Source organism: Alexandromys fortis, unplaced genomic scaffold (genome assembly GCF_014885135.2).
Source record: "Alexandromys fortis isolate MF-2015 unplaced genomic scaffold, M_Fortis_MF-2015_v1.1 scaffold_71, whole genome shotgun sequence".
NCBI classification, from domain to species: Eukaryota; Metazoa; Chordata; class Mammalia; order Rodentia; family Cricetidae; genus Alexandromys; species Alexandromys fortis.
The window spans coordinates 8052045-8069168 of record NW_026067954.1 but is presented as its reverse complement, the minus strand read 5'-3'; the positions used below and the strand labels follow the sequence as shown (position 1 = coordinate 8069168).

Here is a 17124-nt window from a genome sequence, read left to right as displayed (position 1 = left end):
AAATCTGTTCTGAATAAAGGGACGGGTTTTTAGAAGTCCCACCACGAGCTTCAGAATGCCACCACATCTCGGGATGCTCTCCCAGAAGCCACGGCTGACGTGGTGACACCTCATTAGAATCAGCAACACAGAGAACATTTTCAGTGGGATAGCCGAAAGTTTAGCACTTCAATCTCTGCAAAGACTTGGATAAAGAAAAAGCCGGCACAAGGAAAGAATCTTGGTCACACGACTGGATGCTGGAGTCTATCGTTCTGCTTTCCTTCAAGGAGGCGACAGAGTACTGGTCAAATGCTGGATCTGTGTCTCATGCTTTGCCTCTAGCTATACCCTCCTCCTCTTTTCATTTATTTATTTGGTGTGTGCATGCGTGTGCGTGCACATGTGTGTGTGCCGTAGTGCACGCGTGGAGGTCAGAGGACAACTTGCAGGGGTTGATTCTCTCCCTCCACCATGTGAGTCTTGAGATAAAAGTCAGATTCTCAGGCTCAGCCGCAAGCACACTCACCCACTGAGACATTTTGCCTGGTCCTCTAGGCCCACTTTTATCCATTTTCCTTAACTATGAGAAGGGATAGTGTATAAAATGAGATAGTGTGCAAAACAAGGTATCTCTGAGACACATTTTACACTTCAATTCTATAGCATTTGTAAAAAAAAATTCTTTCAAAATCTATATGGAAAATTATATGGTAAAAAAAAGATACACTTTTTTTAGAGCTATTTTTTAGGTCAGCCATACGAGAACGTTCAAGGAGAAATAAGTCAACTCAGGCCGCTTTTTCTCAGAATCGGGACAAACTGCAGAAGTAAACTCCTTGAACATTCCTCGCTGGGAAAACCAAAAACGGCACAAGTCATCTTAACCATAGTTTGATTCAAATACACAACCACAGTTTGATTCAGATACACAATCAAGAGACGAAGCATTAATTTCCATTTCTCCTTTGTACTTATGAGCCAGCCAGAAATGCTGTTGGCAGACCGAATGGAAAGAGATCAAATTTATTTCATTATTATGAGTCTAATCTGAGGTCACTGTGGGATGTCTGAATGCTAGATCAGTATTTCTTCTGCAAAAGACATTTAGAAAATATCTGTCATCTGTGAGGCACACTCAATAACACTTGCGACACTGCAGAAGGAATTTCTGGCTCAGTGGATTTCTTCACTCCCCTGTTCCGGGCACGGCAGTCACTGTGTGTGTTAGGTGAGTGACTTAACAAATGTCTCAGGTGCTACCTGTGGTACACGCTGTTCTAGGTCCTGGAGAGCCAGGAATAAACAGGGCAGCTCCTTAACGTGGTGGGGACCACAGCAGAGCCACACAGGCCTTGTTCTGAGGCGCTGTCTGAGACACTGTACTCCTAAACAGTAATGAGGTCTGCCAGATCAGGCAAGTTGCCAAAGACAGAAGACTTGCCCAGGGCAACCTAGAATTTAAGCCCATTTAGCAGACAGTTACTTCATTAAACCGACGACCGTGCAATGAAACTGAAAATGTTTGTGCCTCCCCCAACCAAGGCGGAAGAGAAACTAGCATGGAAAGCTAGAAATTCAGGGGGCTGCACGTGAAAATTACAGGATGCTACGCTCCTGTGGCTGCTTTAAATAAACACTTGTTATGGTGGCTGGGAGGTTAAATGTGCACAGTTTAAAACAGATAATAGCTTCTTCCCAGAGCAATTACTTAAGTCGAAAAAGGACAGAAAGTTAAAAATAAACCAGCGGAAGCGGCCTCCAGGACTGTCTGAACATATGCTGCCTCTACGCTCCACACCGCCCTGAACGATGCGAGGAGCGCGGCAAAGATGGACTCTTGGAGAGGAGCCAGGAAAGGTGTGGAGAAAACAAGTGCGTGACCGCAGGTGGCACCTGGCACCAGACAGGAAGCTGTCTCGCTGTCTGCTTCAAAAACACTAATTTTCTGAGCTGGAAGTAGAGGACGCATCACACTTGGAAACAGTGTGGGGAACACGCATAGTACACTCAAGAGATTCCAGTGTGAAATTCTGGTATCTGGCCCGGACAGTGGGCATGTGTTTACTCTGCCGACAACATCACAGGACCAGAGAGATGTTTGTCTCCATTTGAAAGATAAACAGGAGTTCAGGCTGTCCTGTGATACGGCGGCAGCACAATTTCTCCCCAGGGGTTTCAAGTATTTGTCTACTCCAGATACCAATGTTGGTACCTTCTAGTTAGATATAGAAATCTATTCCATTTTAGGGTATAGAATAATCATATGCAACAACTAAATTCACACATGTGCACGCAGAAGAATCCTCTCCACCTTCTCGGGAATGTTCTGAAAGCATGCACAGCCGCATCCACACGCCAGTGCACCTCTTCCCACCGGTGCTATCGCTGCAGCAGGCAGGAGCTCGCTGAGTCGGCATCAGTAAGTTCGTACCACCGCAACTGCGTGCACAGGAGCATGCTATGTGGTGGTATTTGTACCTCATATTAATTTTCCTAAGCAAGCTTCCCTCCTGTTGCTATTTTCTCCTCTCCTACATCCCAGGCCTTGCAAGGGAAGCCACTGAGAAGCATGTCTGTGAGAGAAGTGAGAAGAAACTTTCGGGAATAATTTAAAATACTACAGCCCCCCCCCCAACAAAAAAGAAACCACTCCATTTTGTAAATGAAATTAAACCATTCTACCATTAAACCCCCTGGTTTTCACAATGGTGTGATGGGCAGAAGGCTGGTCCTGTGATCTTCCTACTCAGTTTTACACTTGTTTGCATTGTGACACCTGCCAAAGGGGACTCTACAGGTGTAAGGTTACACCTGTAACAATACTGATCATCCTAGGTGACCACAAAGAGATACAATAAAAGAGCAAGAGACCCGAGTATGAGGGAGGCTCATACCGTGGCCAAAAAAATGGAAGCATTTTCTAGAACGAGAGTGGCCTTGAGCCCAACAGGTAGTTAGCAAACAGGAGCCACAGTGTTAGCAGCACCAAAAAGCTGAATTCTGCTCCAGAAACTAGAGGAGACCAGAAACAGATGCTGTACCACAGTCACCAGGAGCACTGCAGATACACTCTAGTTAGCTCACCAAGATCCAGACTGGATGCGGTACCCATGAAATTGCAAAGTAATACATTTCTATTATTTTTATCCATTGAATTTGGGGTGGTGTGGGAGGCAGTGCTTTGTTGGGGATTCCCGCACTGTGTGGGAGAGTGGGAATTCAATCCCATGTGCCTCAGACACACACTACAACGAGACCCACACGAGACACCAAGGAGTACAGCAAACCAGAGTGCTATAAAAACGCATGGTATCTGAGAGCTCCCTGGGCCACTCTGAGAAGGTGTTCTTGTTTGGGTTATCTTTTGGCGGGCAGCAGTCGGTAGGAAAGTAAGAGATGCCAATATACTCACTAAGGAAGAATAACACTTGCTATAGAAAAACCATGGCTTATGGTTATGGTGTGCTCTAGTTTGGCCATTCACGGACATGCATCTAAGTAACTGTATTTATCTCACAAGTTACTGAACTGAGGGGAAACTAGAAAACAGGGGACAGACCATGCGCCATTTGGTCTAGACTTTTTGAAGGCTGACAAGAAAAACGTTTATTCTAACTGAGTAGATTGCCCAAATACTGTGCTTATCATCTATAAGAGCTAACTGAAGATCCACTGGGCAGTCTCCAAGGTCGATACTCAGGTTAGAAAGACAAAAATTCCTTTCGGCCCTGCACAGCTTTTGGGCTTTTGTTTCATTCGCAACTATTTCCATTAGAAGAGTTCATTATTGGTTGTTTTGGGTGGCTACAGCCATGTCACATAAATAAATACGGCACCAACAGAAGACCAGATAAGGCATTTTCCCTTTATCTCTGTGCATTATTCCTGGGCTCTCCTTTCCAGGACACAGAGTGGGCTTGCCCAGTCAGTTAAGACAAGACACTTAGTAGTGGAAGGGTTCTGTGTCGTAGTCAAGCAGGAGGCTTTAGTTAGCAGCCAGCGAGGGATCCTCATGCTCTCTCCCCCTCACGCAATCAAAGCCGAATGTTGAACTGAAGACAATGTAGGACCTAGACTGCCTGAAATCCTGTTACATGAGGAGGGTGGGCCACTGAAGGCCAAGTGCAGGCTGCAAAGGACTCTGGGTGATGACAAGAGACACAAAATGCTCTGATGCAAAAATATATTCATTCTTCCAGATAATCTCACCCACACTAACACATTTAGTTCAACTCAGCCTGTTATGTAAAACCAGTCTATAAGTCCCATTCCTTTAGCGCCCATTCCCTCAGGTCTAGGCCGCTGAATTTGATAGTAGAGAAAGTACATGAGTTCAAATGTCCCGCAGCCCCAGGTGCTGGATTTGTTTTAATTCTCCCTAAGTCTGGAAGCAGCAAAAGTACTTCAGAACACGAGAAAGCAGGATATGTTTCACAGCCGATTCACAGGTAATGCACAGCAGATTAGGTGATTCCAGATTGGACAGAAAGCCAGAAAAATGCCACTAAGTACTGTTATAGTGGGAAATAAATCTCTGAGACTAGCTCCAAACTAAGAAGCAAAGATCTACCCCTCTGCGCTTTCCTTGGCACCAGGAGAGATGCAGCCGTAAGTTAAACAACTGGCAGGCTGTAGAGAAGCCCGGGTGTGTTAGTGCCCACTGGCAACAGCACAAGAACCATACTGGGCTAACTTATGTTTCATCAACCGAACTGATCAGATTGTCAGACTAATGTCCCCGAGTGGGAAAACGGGAACTGGTGTGACAGCCCTGCAGATCTGGATTCATCGCAGGCCATGCAACTCATGAGTGAGTTATGTAATCAGCTAATCAGCTCAACAGTTTTGCGTTCAGCATTGTTTTAACTGAAATAAAAGAGAACAAGACCGAAACACTCTGCTCTTCGTAATAGAAAACGTGGGTCCACGCAACCTCTACTTCAGCATACTTGATTATGGTCCCATGGGGTCACAATTTTGTTGGGGGTTGTCCTTAAGAAATTTGGAAACCAATAACTTAGTCGATCAGAAAGCTGGATCAAGAGAGAGCTGTGTCTTTACCATAAAATTTTAAAGATGTGGATAGGTAAGAGGTTTCCCAACATCTGTTACATCTGTGAAGTTGACAATATGAAAGAAAACAAGGTGAACTTCATATGGAAGATATAAAATTCTATATCCAGTCTCTCTCGATACACAGCCCTATCCATATTTATAGCAAAGCAGAAAATGGAGATCCTAAATTCACGTATGTAGCAGAGGGGAGGAAAAAGGAGACAGAACCCGGGAAACAGTCCACATTGCAGCCCACAGAAGCGATCAACAGCCTTCTTAGTCCACAGATCCTCAGAAAGGGAAAGGGGAGCATTGCTGGCACAGGGACGAACCAGAGTCAGCTGAGTAGACAACCCCAGACATGCTTGACCTGAAGCTGATGAAGGGCACTCAAGGCTGTGCCTGGGCAGTACAGTAGGAATACAATATGAATGCTTCCTAAACCTGGCTCGACCTCTCCCTTGCCCTGCCCAGGGAACCTGGAGCTCGTCTTGCAGCTGCTTGTGAGCCTGAGAAGTTCCTGCCTGGGTTCTCTTACAAAAGCCTGTTCCTGATCCTTAGATGGCCAGTTTACCTCCTAGACAGGCCCGCACCACTGCACACTTGTTAAATCTCCTCCACTTTCTTCTCAGCACATCAAGTTACTTTGTTGTTTTCTGTGCTTTGGATAAGTACCCAAGACTTGTCCAATTCTCTCAACTATGGGTTGCACCCCTATATGGGGTCACATGATCAAATGTCGGGACCAAGGAAATTTGGGCAACATTAAAAGTTTTCTGAAAGCACAACCAAAAATCAATTAAAACTCAGCCCAGTAATGAAACTGAGGTGTTTCTGGCAGCTGAGCCCAGTGAGCAAGCACATGACAACCCTGCAACTTTGGTTCCAGATGCTCAAGCTGCACAACTGGTCCCATCCATGCGGTCACCCCTTCCAACCCGAGTGCTGCTGTAGCCTTGGTTCTGGACCCTCGAGCTGTAAATCTAGAACATGAGCCCAGAAGAGTTAGCAAAGGGCTGGGACAGAGGTGCTCCAGGGCTGTGATTACACAAATCCAGGACTATCTAGGATGCTACGCTGTTTCTCACACTCAGAACAAAGTGGGGCTGGGGAAGGTATGCTTAATGGAGAAGGAAAGTAGAGTTGATAATAAGCATGGGAAGTAAGAACTCAATTTCTGGTCCTCCTGCCTTCACTGGGACTACAAGCATGTACCATGCACAGTTTATGTGGTGCTGGGGACAGAATTCAGAGTACACGCTGGACAAGCACTCTGCCAACTAGTTATATCCTAGGGCCCCCCTTCTGTTGTTGATTTTTCATTAGGAATTGCATTAAACATCTTATGTATTATCTCAGTATAATTTAGGTCTAGTGTAAGCATGAACCATGTCCCAGACTTGGCTATCAGTAAAGCCAGAAACTGCAACAATATATAATAAATAAGATTGTTCTACTATATTCAATTACTTTCCATCCTAAACTATGAGAGGCAAATAAATCTGCTTCTAATAAAAAAGATGTGTAATATCAGATGAATAATTCTCTAGAAGTAAAAATTCTGGGACCAACTTGACAACAACAAAAAGTATGTCAGCATCTCTATTCCTGCTATACTGTAGATATATATTGTTAGCAGAGACATTTTCTCAATACTTATTTTATTTGGTTCAACAATCATTGGCAAGCTAGAGAACAAACTTGAACCCGTTACTCAGTGCACTTCATTTAGGAAACAAACTTCACACTGTCAGGATCTTCATTGTGCACAGAAGGCCAGCAAGAATGAAAGAACTTAAAAGAACATTTTTTTTCTCAGAATTAAAAACAAAATTACTAAAGAAATTCATTCATTATGGATTCACCACCAAAGAGCCTTGTTTCTCCTCCTCACTGGCTACAGTTTGAGAAGTGTCTCAGCGTCAGTAATCATGGCAGCAGAGTGTATGTACATAACTGATTTGAGCTGATCTGATAAATCCTTACTGAATTCTTAAATCTACGAAAATTCACTTTATTCTTTGTATCAAACACTTTAGACTGACACATCACCCCAGTCTGATGCACATATGCTTGTCATTCCTATGTGGAACCTTTGCAAAAAGTAGTAAGCTGCAGACTGAGTCCATTTCAAAATGTTCAAATTTGGACATCAAGTTATATGTATGAGGTCGGTAAGGCTGGATGGATAACTACAGCCTCCTCAAGAGTGGCTGCAAAATACATTAAACAAAACACGTGTGCACAGGCATGTGAAATATGTATGTGTATACATGCAGCTATTAACTAGTGTTTCAAGTGAATTAATGACAGGGTACTGTTATGACTCAGGTGAGCAGCATAGAGTGATAGTGTCTTTACTATTGATAAAGCTTCTTCCTAGACACCGTCTACCACACTGACTGCAAGAACTCAAACTCCTCAAATGAAACTTTATCAAAAGGTTAAGCAAATTTATTGACTTTTATGAAATTTCATACCAAGTCTTTTGTGCCTAGAAAAGGTAATGAAGTTCTGTGACCCAAGTGTGAAGCAAAGGAGGAAATGTTACAGATCGGTGTGGAATCTTATGCTCCCCATAACTAATAAAGCTGAAATTCGGGGACGTGTCAGCGATTCCGCCACACTTTACATTAAGCCAAACTCTGTGTGCAACACCAACTATTAATAAATGATAGACGACAGATTCAAAGGCACTCAGAATCTTGAGGGAAACGTCAGAAATAAAAGCCTTTAAAAGTCTCTAACCAGTTGGTTATCTGGATGCTTGTTTAACTGGTTATTGAGTTTAACTCATTGTTCCTCACTGGCCCATTTAAAAGCTCCTCATTTCACATGTTATCAAGGAATTAGTGGCTTCCAAGGAAACCATGACAGCAAAGACAGACACAATTAAATTAAAGCTAATTGACCTTTGCTTCAGTTCTTCTTTCAGAATTCACCCTTTCCTGTGTCTTACACGCACAGGGAGAAAATTGGGGCCTATTGTACCTTGAGATGCCCTGCTTAAAACTTCATTTCAAGAGCATTTCTTCCAGGAATTTCTAAACAATTTTCTTGGCATTGCTGATACAAGGTTTCAGTTACACCAATTCTATTTTAGGTACAAAGGACATCAAAGTAATGTTAACTCTAATATGACCAATTGAGGAGGATTTCTTCCACTCTAAAGGGAGAATTATTGTTTCCTTCTCATTTGCTATGGATCATCTTTAGGTTTTCTTTCCTAGTTATCACAGTGGCATGTCCTTCATATAAATAAATATATATGAATTATTATTACCTCTGGCATTTAAAAATGTTCAGTGACGTCTTCTTCCAAACTAGAGCTTCTTCATTAAGTTATCTCGCAATCATTACAAATAAGATACAAGGCGCTCTCCATGGCAACAGTAAAAGTCAGGCTTATCAGTATTATTTAAAAAAAAAAAAACCACTACAAACAACAAAAACCTCAGGGCCTGCTTGAGGTCAAATAAACAAGAGTATCGAAACAGTGTAAAAGGTAACAGGGAACTGCGGGCACCTGTCAGGAGCGGCTGATTTCCGAACAGTTTTATAAAGAATGCAATCAATGCTGCAGAGCTGGCACCCCTGTTTTGAACCATGACCAACACACACACACACACACACACACACACACACACACACACAGCAACTAGCTGAAACGGTATTGCGTCTCTTACCTAAAGAATGTGCAGCTGTGGTTTTCGAGCTGAAAAAACGACCCAGCCCAAGATCTCCGAGTTTCACCACCCCAGTGGCTGTAATGAACACATTAGCTGGTTTTATATCTGCGAAGAAATGAAGGGATCGGGTGAAAGATGATGGAATGCTGAGCATTGGGAGGGAAATTTTATATTTGGAGAATAGATATTTAAATTAGAAGAAATCAAAATGTATATTAAATATGAAAGTCTGAACTGTGAAATACTCACTATACTTTGAATGCTTTTCGTATATTTCAAATTTCCCAGTCCTACGAGAATCTTCAATACACCTCCATGAAGGCTGCCAATACCCATGTCAAATACTTTTGTCTTCCATTTCCAAAGACTATTTATCAGAATTTAAGATGCAAAAATAAATGCCTACCCCATTTATAACAAGTTTAAATAACATGCTACTGAAGATCAATTCATATATTTATATCAGTTATAACATCATAGCTTAGCAGCACTGTGCGCGCTGTATTTAAATTTAGACAGTTTTAGAAATCCTAATTCCTGAAATAAATTGCTTCCCAATTTTTTGTACTCCGAAACCAGTGCATCGGTCACTTAGCGACTGTCCCTGCCCAACCACAGGAGTGATAATGAAGAATCCATAAGGACTGAGGCTGGAGACTAAGCAATCTGTGTAGCCAGAGTACATGTTTCATCTAGAGAAGAAGCAAGCCCTCTTCCTCGTGCACATCCAACTGCTTTCCCGCAGCTTAACTTGCTTTACCAATAGGACAAGCAAGATATTCAGAGAAGCCAAGCAAAAGCATACTTTTCATTCTTATTTATAACCCAGTAGGGCTTTACTTATACAGACTTGTAATCTTAATAAACTATAATTTGGACATAAAGTATCCAAAGAAGAGCACTGCAGCGGATTAGACGGAGGCTATTTTGAACTGCCCGATGCTACCGTTGCCTGCGCTTCTCACCTCTGTGCATGACTCTCCGGGAGTGCATGTGCTCCAGCGCACTGCAGAGCTGAACAAAGTATTTCCACACGGTCCTCTCAGGGATTAGCCTCTTTTGTTTCTTAAAATGCTGTTGAAAATATTAAAAGAACAATGACTATGAGAATTCAGATTTCTTAAAGTTGAATTCCAGCATTCCAAATCAGTAAGTCAGAAAAATATCAACTTTCATCTCCCCATTACTAATTTTGAAAAAGCATGACTTCCTACACAGAAATGACTCCAGGAATTTCATTTGACATAATGGTTTACATTCCTTCCTACGTATGGTTAGCAAAAGCCATGGAACACTACATCTCTGTCATATCCGACTACTTAAAAAAATACACCTATATAAAATGATTTATCTCAAAGTTCAAGAAAAGCTACAGGATTGAGAAATGAAGAAATATTAATGCAATGAGACTCATTAAAAGACAATTCCTACTGGGTATGTGGCTCAGCTGCTAAAGTATGTGTTTAGTGTGCAAGAAGCCCCAGGTCCCATGCCCAGCGACACAAAAGTGAGCATGGTGTTGCACACCTATAATCCTAGCACTTGTGAGGCAGAAGCGGGGGGCGGGGGGGGAGAAGTGCAAGCCAGCACTTGTGAGGTGGATGCCTGAGAGCAGAAGAGCAAGGTCACCCTCAGCCAGACAGGGAGTTTGAAACCTGCCCGGCACAGAAGATTTTGTCTTTGAAATCACAACAAAAAATGGGAAAACCAAGGACAGTTCTGCTTCAGACAGATGTCTTCACTGCAGAATCCTTCTTAGATACGGAGGTATCCTGGAGACCTGAAATACTGTAATTTATTAAAAATTAAGTGAAGGTATTTCTCTAAAATGTTTCCATGAGTAAATCCACTGCACTTTCAAAGCTAAACCTGTCCCCTGAATGAAGGAAAACACTCTGGAGAGTCAGCCTCTTAGAGGAGAGTTGAGACAAACAGCAGCGAGTACCAGCAGGCTGTGCAGGAGACAGTGGGTCACAGACTGGCAGGGAAGACATGGCTACAGAGCTCTGTCCATTTTCCTCTAGTAAACCTGTTAGGGATAGGACTGCAGCACACCAAGAACCAAGCTCTCAGCCCCACTGGGTATTCTGTATATAAGCATCATTTTTTCATAACAGAAGTGCAGTGGGTTGCTTATTGGAAGATATTTATAAATTACTCACATGTAGAAACAGTGCCTTTCAATGGGTTTTTCCACAAAGCTTTCAGACAATTTTATCTGTGTGAAGTGTGTGTACTTACGAACATGTCAGATTTTAAACCTGTTCTTTACTGTATTTGAAAACCACATTCGGAAAAGTTTGACCAATTAATTTTTGATATTGAATACAAAGAAACTATATTTGAGGAAGTGAAGAAAAAAAAACCCTAGCCCTTATGATTTACACCTGTGGCCAGGTGCGGTCCAGCTGAAAAGGCAAAGCTACAAGAAAACCCCTGGTGCCCTTCTCCAAAGGCAACAAATGATGCCCCCACCCCACCCCACTGTGCCCTTTTGCTACAGCAGAAAAAAACTTTTTTTTTTTAAATGTTACTCTTTCCCAAATAAGACATTTAAAACTCAATTCTTCTGAAATTGCATTAGCATCTGAACCAGGACCCTTATATTCTAAATGGCCAGGTAATGGTAAAGATGCACCACGTCTTGGTAAACATTGAGAGATGCTCATATTGTGTTCCAATATGCAGGGTTTCTTTTCTGGCAGACTGTGTCAATATCAGTTTTCGCTGGAAGGGGACAATGCTGAAAATTCAGTTCTTCACACATAATTTTCCTCGAGACTTGGAATGCATCCAAATGAAGCCCGTGCCCGTGCTCCCCCAATGCCACATTAACATATCAGAGGACTGTTTGATGCCAACAGGAAGATGGGCACTGGGTCTCTCTTCATTCAAAAATAAATGTACTACAGCATGTCGCCATCAGAACATGTAGAAAAAATGTTTTATCAGGGTCTAAATTCATTTTTAACTATAATCAACTTACCAGTTTATTATTTAAAATAATTAAAATTGAGATTGTAATAGAATGACATCATTTCCCCATTCCCTTTCCTCCCTCCACACCCTCCCATGTACTCTCCATGCCCCTTGGTTTCTTTCAAATTCATAGCCTCTTTTTTTAGTTGTTGTGTATGTGTGTGTGTGTTTATCTTTAGTCTCATTATAAAAAAAATATAAAAGGCACTGGAAAACACTGGCCACAAAATGCACATTCGGGAGCATGTACACAGGTTGAGAAGACCTGCTTCCATGTTTTATATTCTTCTCCGACACTGCTCCTTATAACAGATTAAAAGCGATGAAAATGAGCCGATGTTAATCTCATGTTACCCATACAGACTGACCTGGCAAGGCTCAGGTATCTTACGAAGGGTCACTGCAGAATAACCTGAATTTGACTATCAGAATATAAAGTCTGATTATACTATGGGTATTGCTCAATTTCTGAAATGTCTACTTGAAGGCTTGGGCTTGTCAAATATTCTTTAAATGCAGGGCTGTTGCGAGTTGAGGAAGCCAACAGCTAGAATGTTGAAGACCTGTCTGTTCTCATGGTGGCACTGTTGCCTGCCTCCTAAAAGAGGGGGAAGAGCAAAGCAGGGAACCCCGGACTGACACTGGAAGGTTACAGTATTCGACTTACTCGAATGCGCATTCCTCTTTCAAAAGACGATGCAGGATGGCATCACTTCCAGAGCCCCTGCTTTCTAAACGCTAGGCATCCCTGTAATAATACTTTATTCCATATTATAGAGCATCTAATGCAAAATATAAGACTTAAAATTATGTGCACAGACAACAATTAACACGAGGGACGTTTCTAAAGACTAGTATCAATAAAAATATTTACATGAAAGGTTACATTTGTGGCATTTTTACCATGTTCATGCTATGCAATAAAATGTCTTTAAACCCAAAATAAAGTCTGTGGACAAAAGTTGTCCCTCAGGCTTAATGGATCACTTGGACATAACTTTTGTTAGGGTTTAGTATTTTTATAAAAAAGGCTTGCCTTGAAATAGTGCATGTATATTCTACTACCATTAACAGCACATATACACACTGGATTGTAATTCAACAGAAATACTAGATGCAACAAAAAGCTAAGCAAGTTACAAACTTAAACACAAACATGAGATCACATTATTGATTCACTGAGTATATAAAAGTTTACTCACACCTCACTAAGGTGAGGCCAATTTATTTGCTACAGCACATCAACATTGCCTCCGAAGTGAGTTTTATTGCTATGAAAGACAAGCGATACAAGCAGCCTCCATTCGAATTCTAAGAAAATATACCTTAATAGACATCTTTGTTTTTAATTGTAAAGTATCCTACAATTGAATGCTTAACACCAGATCCACGAATAAAGTAGATTCTGAGTAGCTATACTATTCCCTGAACTCAGGGCAACCTTGGCTCCTGTACGCTAGACACTGGAGCCCCAAGTACACTGGTTCATTTCTCAGGGTGCATCTCTAGGATCCTTAAGAAATTTCTGAAAAAGCTTCAGTGAAATTCCTCAGCATATACTCACTGACAGAGAAAAAATAATCCTGACTTAATATCCATGGCATATAAAAATATTTAAGCCTGTAGTTACGTATGCTAATCTTTATCAAGAAAATTTTCCTAGGGAAACATCTGGGATTCTCAAGGATAGTGTCATGGGCGTGAGGCTGCTGTGGTCCAAAATCAGCCACGTGATTGTCACCTCAAAATGTCTTTTTATTTTTGACAATGGGCCCCACAATTATGTAGCTGCTGACTGGAATCTACATAAAGCAACTTTAGAAATGTATCATGCTAGTTAAATAGTAAAATCAACAACAGGAAGTGATTTATATTAAATACAAGGAAGCATTTCCTACTTGGAACTACTGTCAAATGTTTAAATGGGCCTCTAACAATGCACACCTGTCTTACAACAAAATTGACTATGAGGTTTGACAATAATTAATCACGTGACCTTAAGCAAGCCACTCGATAATGTTGGCCTGTTTCCTTGATGCCTTAAACAGAATTTGGACATGATTGACAAAGTCCCTGCCACCTCTAAATACTGTGTGTGGGTCAACAATTTCAGTAGCAAATAACACATAAATATCCATTTGGCACATTTTCACACTTAAAAACAGTAAGTTTACAGGTCTGTCATCCCTCTCAAATTTCTGTTAGTAATAAAGTAACAAACAGGGCCAGAGATCCTAACAGGTTCACTTACTCTGCACATGCTCTCGTGTGAGGCGATGGCAGGTAGATTCCTCTATGAGGACCTTGTAATTAGGTCAAATATTTACCATCAGCAGGGATGTTATATCTCCAAACACCTTTGTAATTACAATGCATTTCTTTTTATAACATGACATTTTGTGGTTATTATTGCAAAGAATTAAAGGCAGAGACTGGCTACAGAAAAGACAAATGGCTTTTGAATGTGTAACTGGCCTGTTCTGTGCACACACACACACATACACACGCACACACACACATACACACGCACACACACACATACTCAGATAAACAACTACCTGCTATACACAGATGTGGGAGAAAATGCTGTGGGTAAACCACCTATCGACTGGCATTTCAGTACTACACTAATTTCAGTATTACACCAAGATGTGTCCTCCTGATGGTCAAGAGGAGGCTCAGAGACTTCAGATTGATTTCTAAGATGCACAGCATACTGGGCCTGGCCATTAGGCACTCACTGAACACACGCTTCTGGCATCTCACTTTCCTCCCTTTGACAGAATATTTTCCAACCAAGTCACGATGTTCTTCACCTATAGGTTTTCTTCTAAACACAGGTATATCCACACCAGGAAATTTCTTCAGGATATTTTTTTTTAAAAAAAGAATAATCACTAAAGCATTTAAAAACATAACACAAGGGATGATTCCTACATTGCAGATGAGTAACTCTTACGAGAAAGGACCTATGACTACAGCAGCTAAAACACGCTTCCATGCAGTCCCAATGTTTCACTTTATACGACATAGAGTGGTCTATATAAAGTTAGAGTTTTAAAAAACAGAATTCAGGCATGGTGGCACACACCTATAACGTTAGCAGTTGGGAAGTAGAGCCAGGAGGATCAGGAATTCAAGGTAGTCTCCCAGTCACACAGCAAGTTTAGGACCAGAATTAGCCACAGAAAATCCTATCACTAGATAAATTATAATTCTTAAAAAAAGGAAAAATTAATCTTCAGGATGATGTGGACATACAAAAATAAAAATATTTGTCTCTGTTATATTAGACTAGACAAGAGTGAGACAGTTGTTTTAATTTTTTATATGACCAAAGAAACCACAACAGAGCCACAAGATGGCAAGCGGAGAAGCTTAACACAGAAGAGGCTGAGTTTGTAGGCCCCATCTCTTCCCAGAGTTCCTGCAAGGACGTGCTAGGTAGTTCGCCCAAGTGTCTCTGGGCCACTGCCATTGATGCCTCCCAACATTAGAAACCACGGACTTGGAAAAGCATCTGCTCATGTTCCCAAAAACACACAGTGAAGAGTTTATACATAACCTTCAAGTTATGTCACAGACTACGTAACAGTCATGATGGCATATCATTTTCAGTGTCAGGAAATTCTTAAGTTCTGCACTATTTTGCTATGAAACTAGACAATTATAAGAAAATACACGGAATATTTCACATGTTACCCTGCTCTGTAAGAACCCTGCATGGCATACTGTATACACTCAGCTCATGTATACGATATACGCACAGGTGTTTACAATTATTGCAAGACTTCATTTGGCATCACTGGCAAGGGCTGGTAGCTCGATTGGCGCTGCAACTGCAGCAACAGGCTGAAATGGGAAATGTGGATATCCCGGTATGCGCAGAAAATCAGCCCTATCAGAGAGTGATGATGCTACTGGGAGGACCTCATTGTTGTAAGTGTGCAAAGGTCAAGTATAAAAGGCACTTCAAAATGACTGCATTTCCAGTACAACCTTTACATTTAGATAAGTAAAACAAAAACGTGTTTTAGTGTAAAACAGTAACTAAACCAAGTAAGGAAATGCATTTTTTAACTTTTAATCTGTGAAGATAACAATTACTGTAAACATGGCTGATGGTCTAGCTAATTTATCATTTTGTGATAAGGTAAATTATAAGGTTTATCTCACTCCTGAAATTTCCCAATGCCCTGTATATAATCCTTTCCCCTTGACATTTATTTCTAAGCTGGGTGTGGGGTACCTGTAATCCCAGGATTTAGGAAGTGGGGGCAGGCTAGAGAGTTCAAAGTGAGCTTGGGCTACTTAGTGCGATGCTGTGGCCGCTGATGGGTTGTCCATGCTGCAATGAACAGCCCACCCTCACCTGCACAAAGTCAACACTAATCGCAACCGGGGCTTTGAATACAAATAATAATAAAAGAGGAGATGAATTAGGAAAATGGTTTGGTGGGTACGATGGGGGGAGCTGAAAGGATGGAGTAGGAGGAAGACTAGCTAAAAATATACTGTGTAAAATCCTCAAATAGTCAAACTAGTATTTTAAAAATTTAAATAAACAAAAGAAACAAAATATTGCTTCCAGATTATCATCATCATTATCATCATTACTATGTGACAGATTACTTTGTACAGATATTATTAAGCTTCCCAGCCAGCTGACTTTGAGTTAACCAATAGGAACATTATTCTGAAGTGGCTTCACATAATCTGGTGAGCCCTAAGTCAGAGAGACTCAACCAGAAAGACTCTCCTGGCTTAGTCTGTGAAAGGATCATGTGACAGAGGAAAGCAGGGGCCTCTGCAACTGAGGATGGCTGCACGGTGGCACTAGTGACTTTAATCATGTGGCTACAAGGAACTGAATTCTGATAGTCAGGGAGCATACGAGACACACACATGCAAAGGGAAAGGCCCACAAACAGAAACAGTACAAAGGAAGATGACAAGCTATGACTAAATGCATTAGAAATAAGAGCCTTAATTAATTGGTTGGAATAATGACAACCTCCAGTCTATATATATATTCTTTTGAATTATATGCATTGTATACTTTACTGAAAATATTTTTTGAAAATAATATTCCTCTCATCCTTAGACATAGTGTTGTGGTAAGACATTTGCTAACTGCTAAACTTCTGAGCTTCCCCTAAAGAGATTAATTACATACAACTGTGTTGTACTGAATAGGCAACAAAATACAGGTTTTAAAAATATAAATATATACTTTTTTCTATTGAGTTCACTTTCAAGCATATACTATAAATTTTTATTTGCACTTACGTCAGTTCAATGAATGAAGTATATTTTGCAAAAGGGGTTATAAAAATTTAAAAAGTATTGTAATGATACCATTGACAAGCATAAACAGAACTCTTGTTCATGTATTTAATTAGTTTCATTCCTTTACATT

The 17124-nt window shown here is 41.1% G+C and overlaps 1 protein-coding gene across 3 annotated transcripts in view; it reads right to left on the bottom strand.

Moving 5' to 3' along the window:
* The window catches only part of Nek7 (NIMA related kinase 7), a 126554-nt gene that overhangs the window by 21369 nt on the left and 88061 nt on the right, over positions 1-17124 (bottom strand). For all 3 annotated transcript variants that reach the window (XM_050151650.1, XM_050151649.1, XM_050151651.1), the window contains exons 6-7: positions 9692-9800; positions 8724-8831 (exon numbers count right to left, since the gene is read on the bottom strand). In XM_050151650.1, the coding sequence (XP_050007607.1) occupies positions 8724-8831; positions 9692-9800 (217 nt within the window). The remainder of the gene's footprint in view (positions 1-8723; positions 8832-9691; positions 9801-17124) is intronic.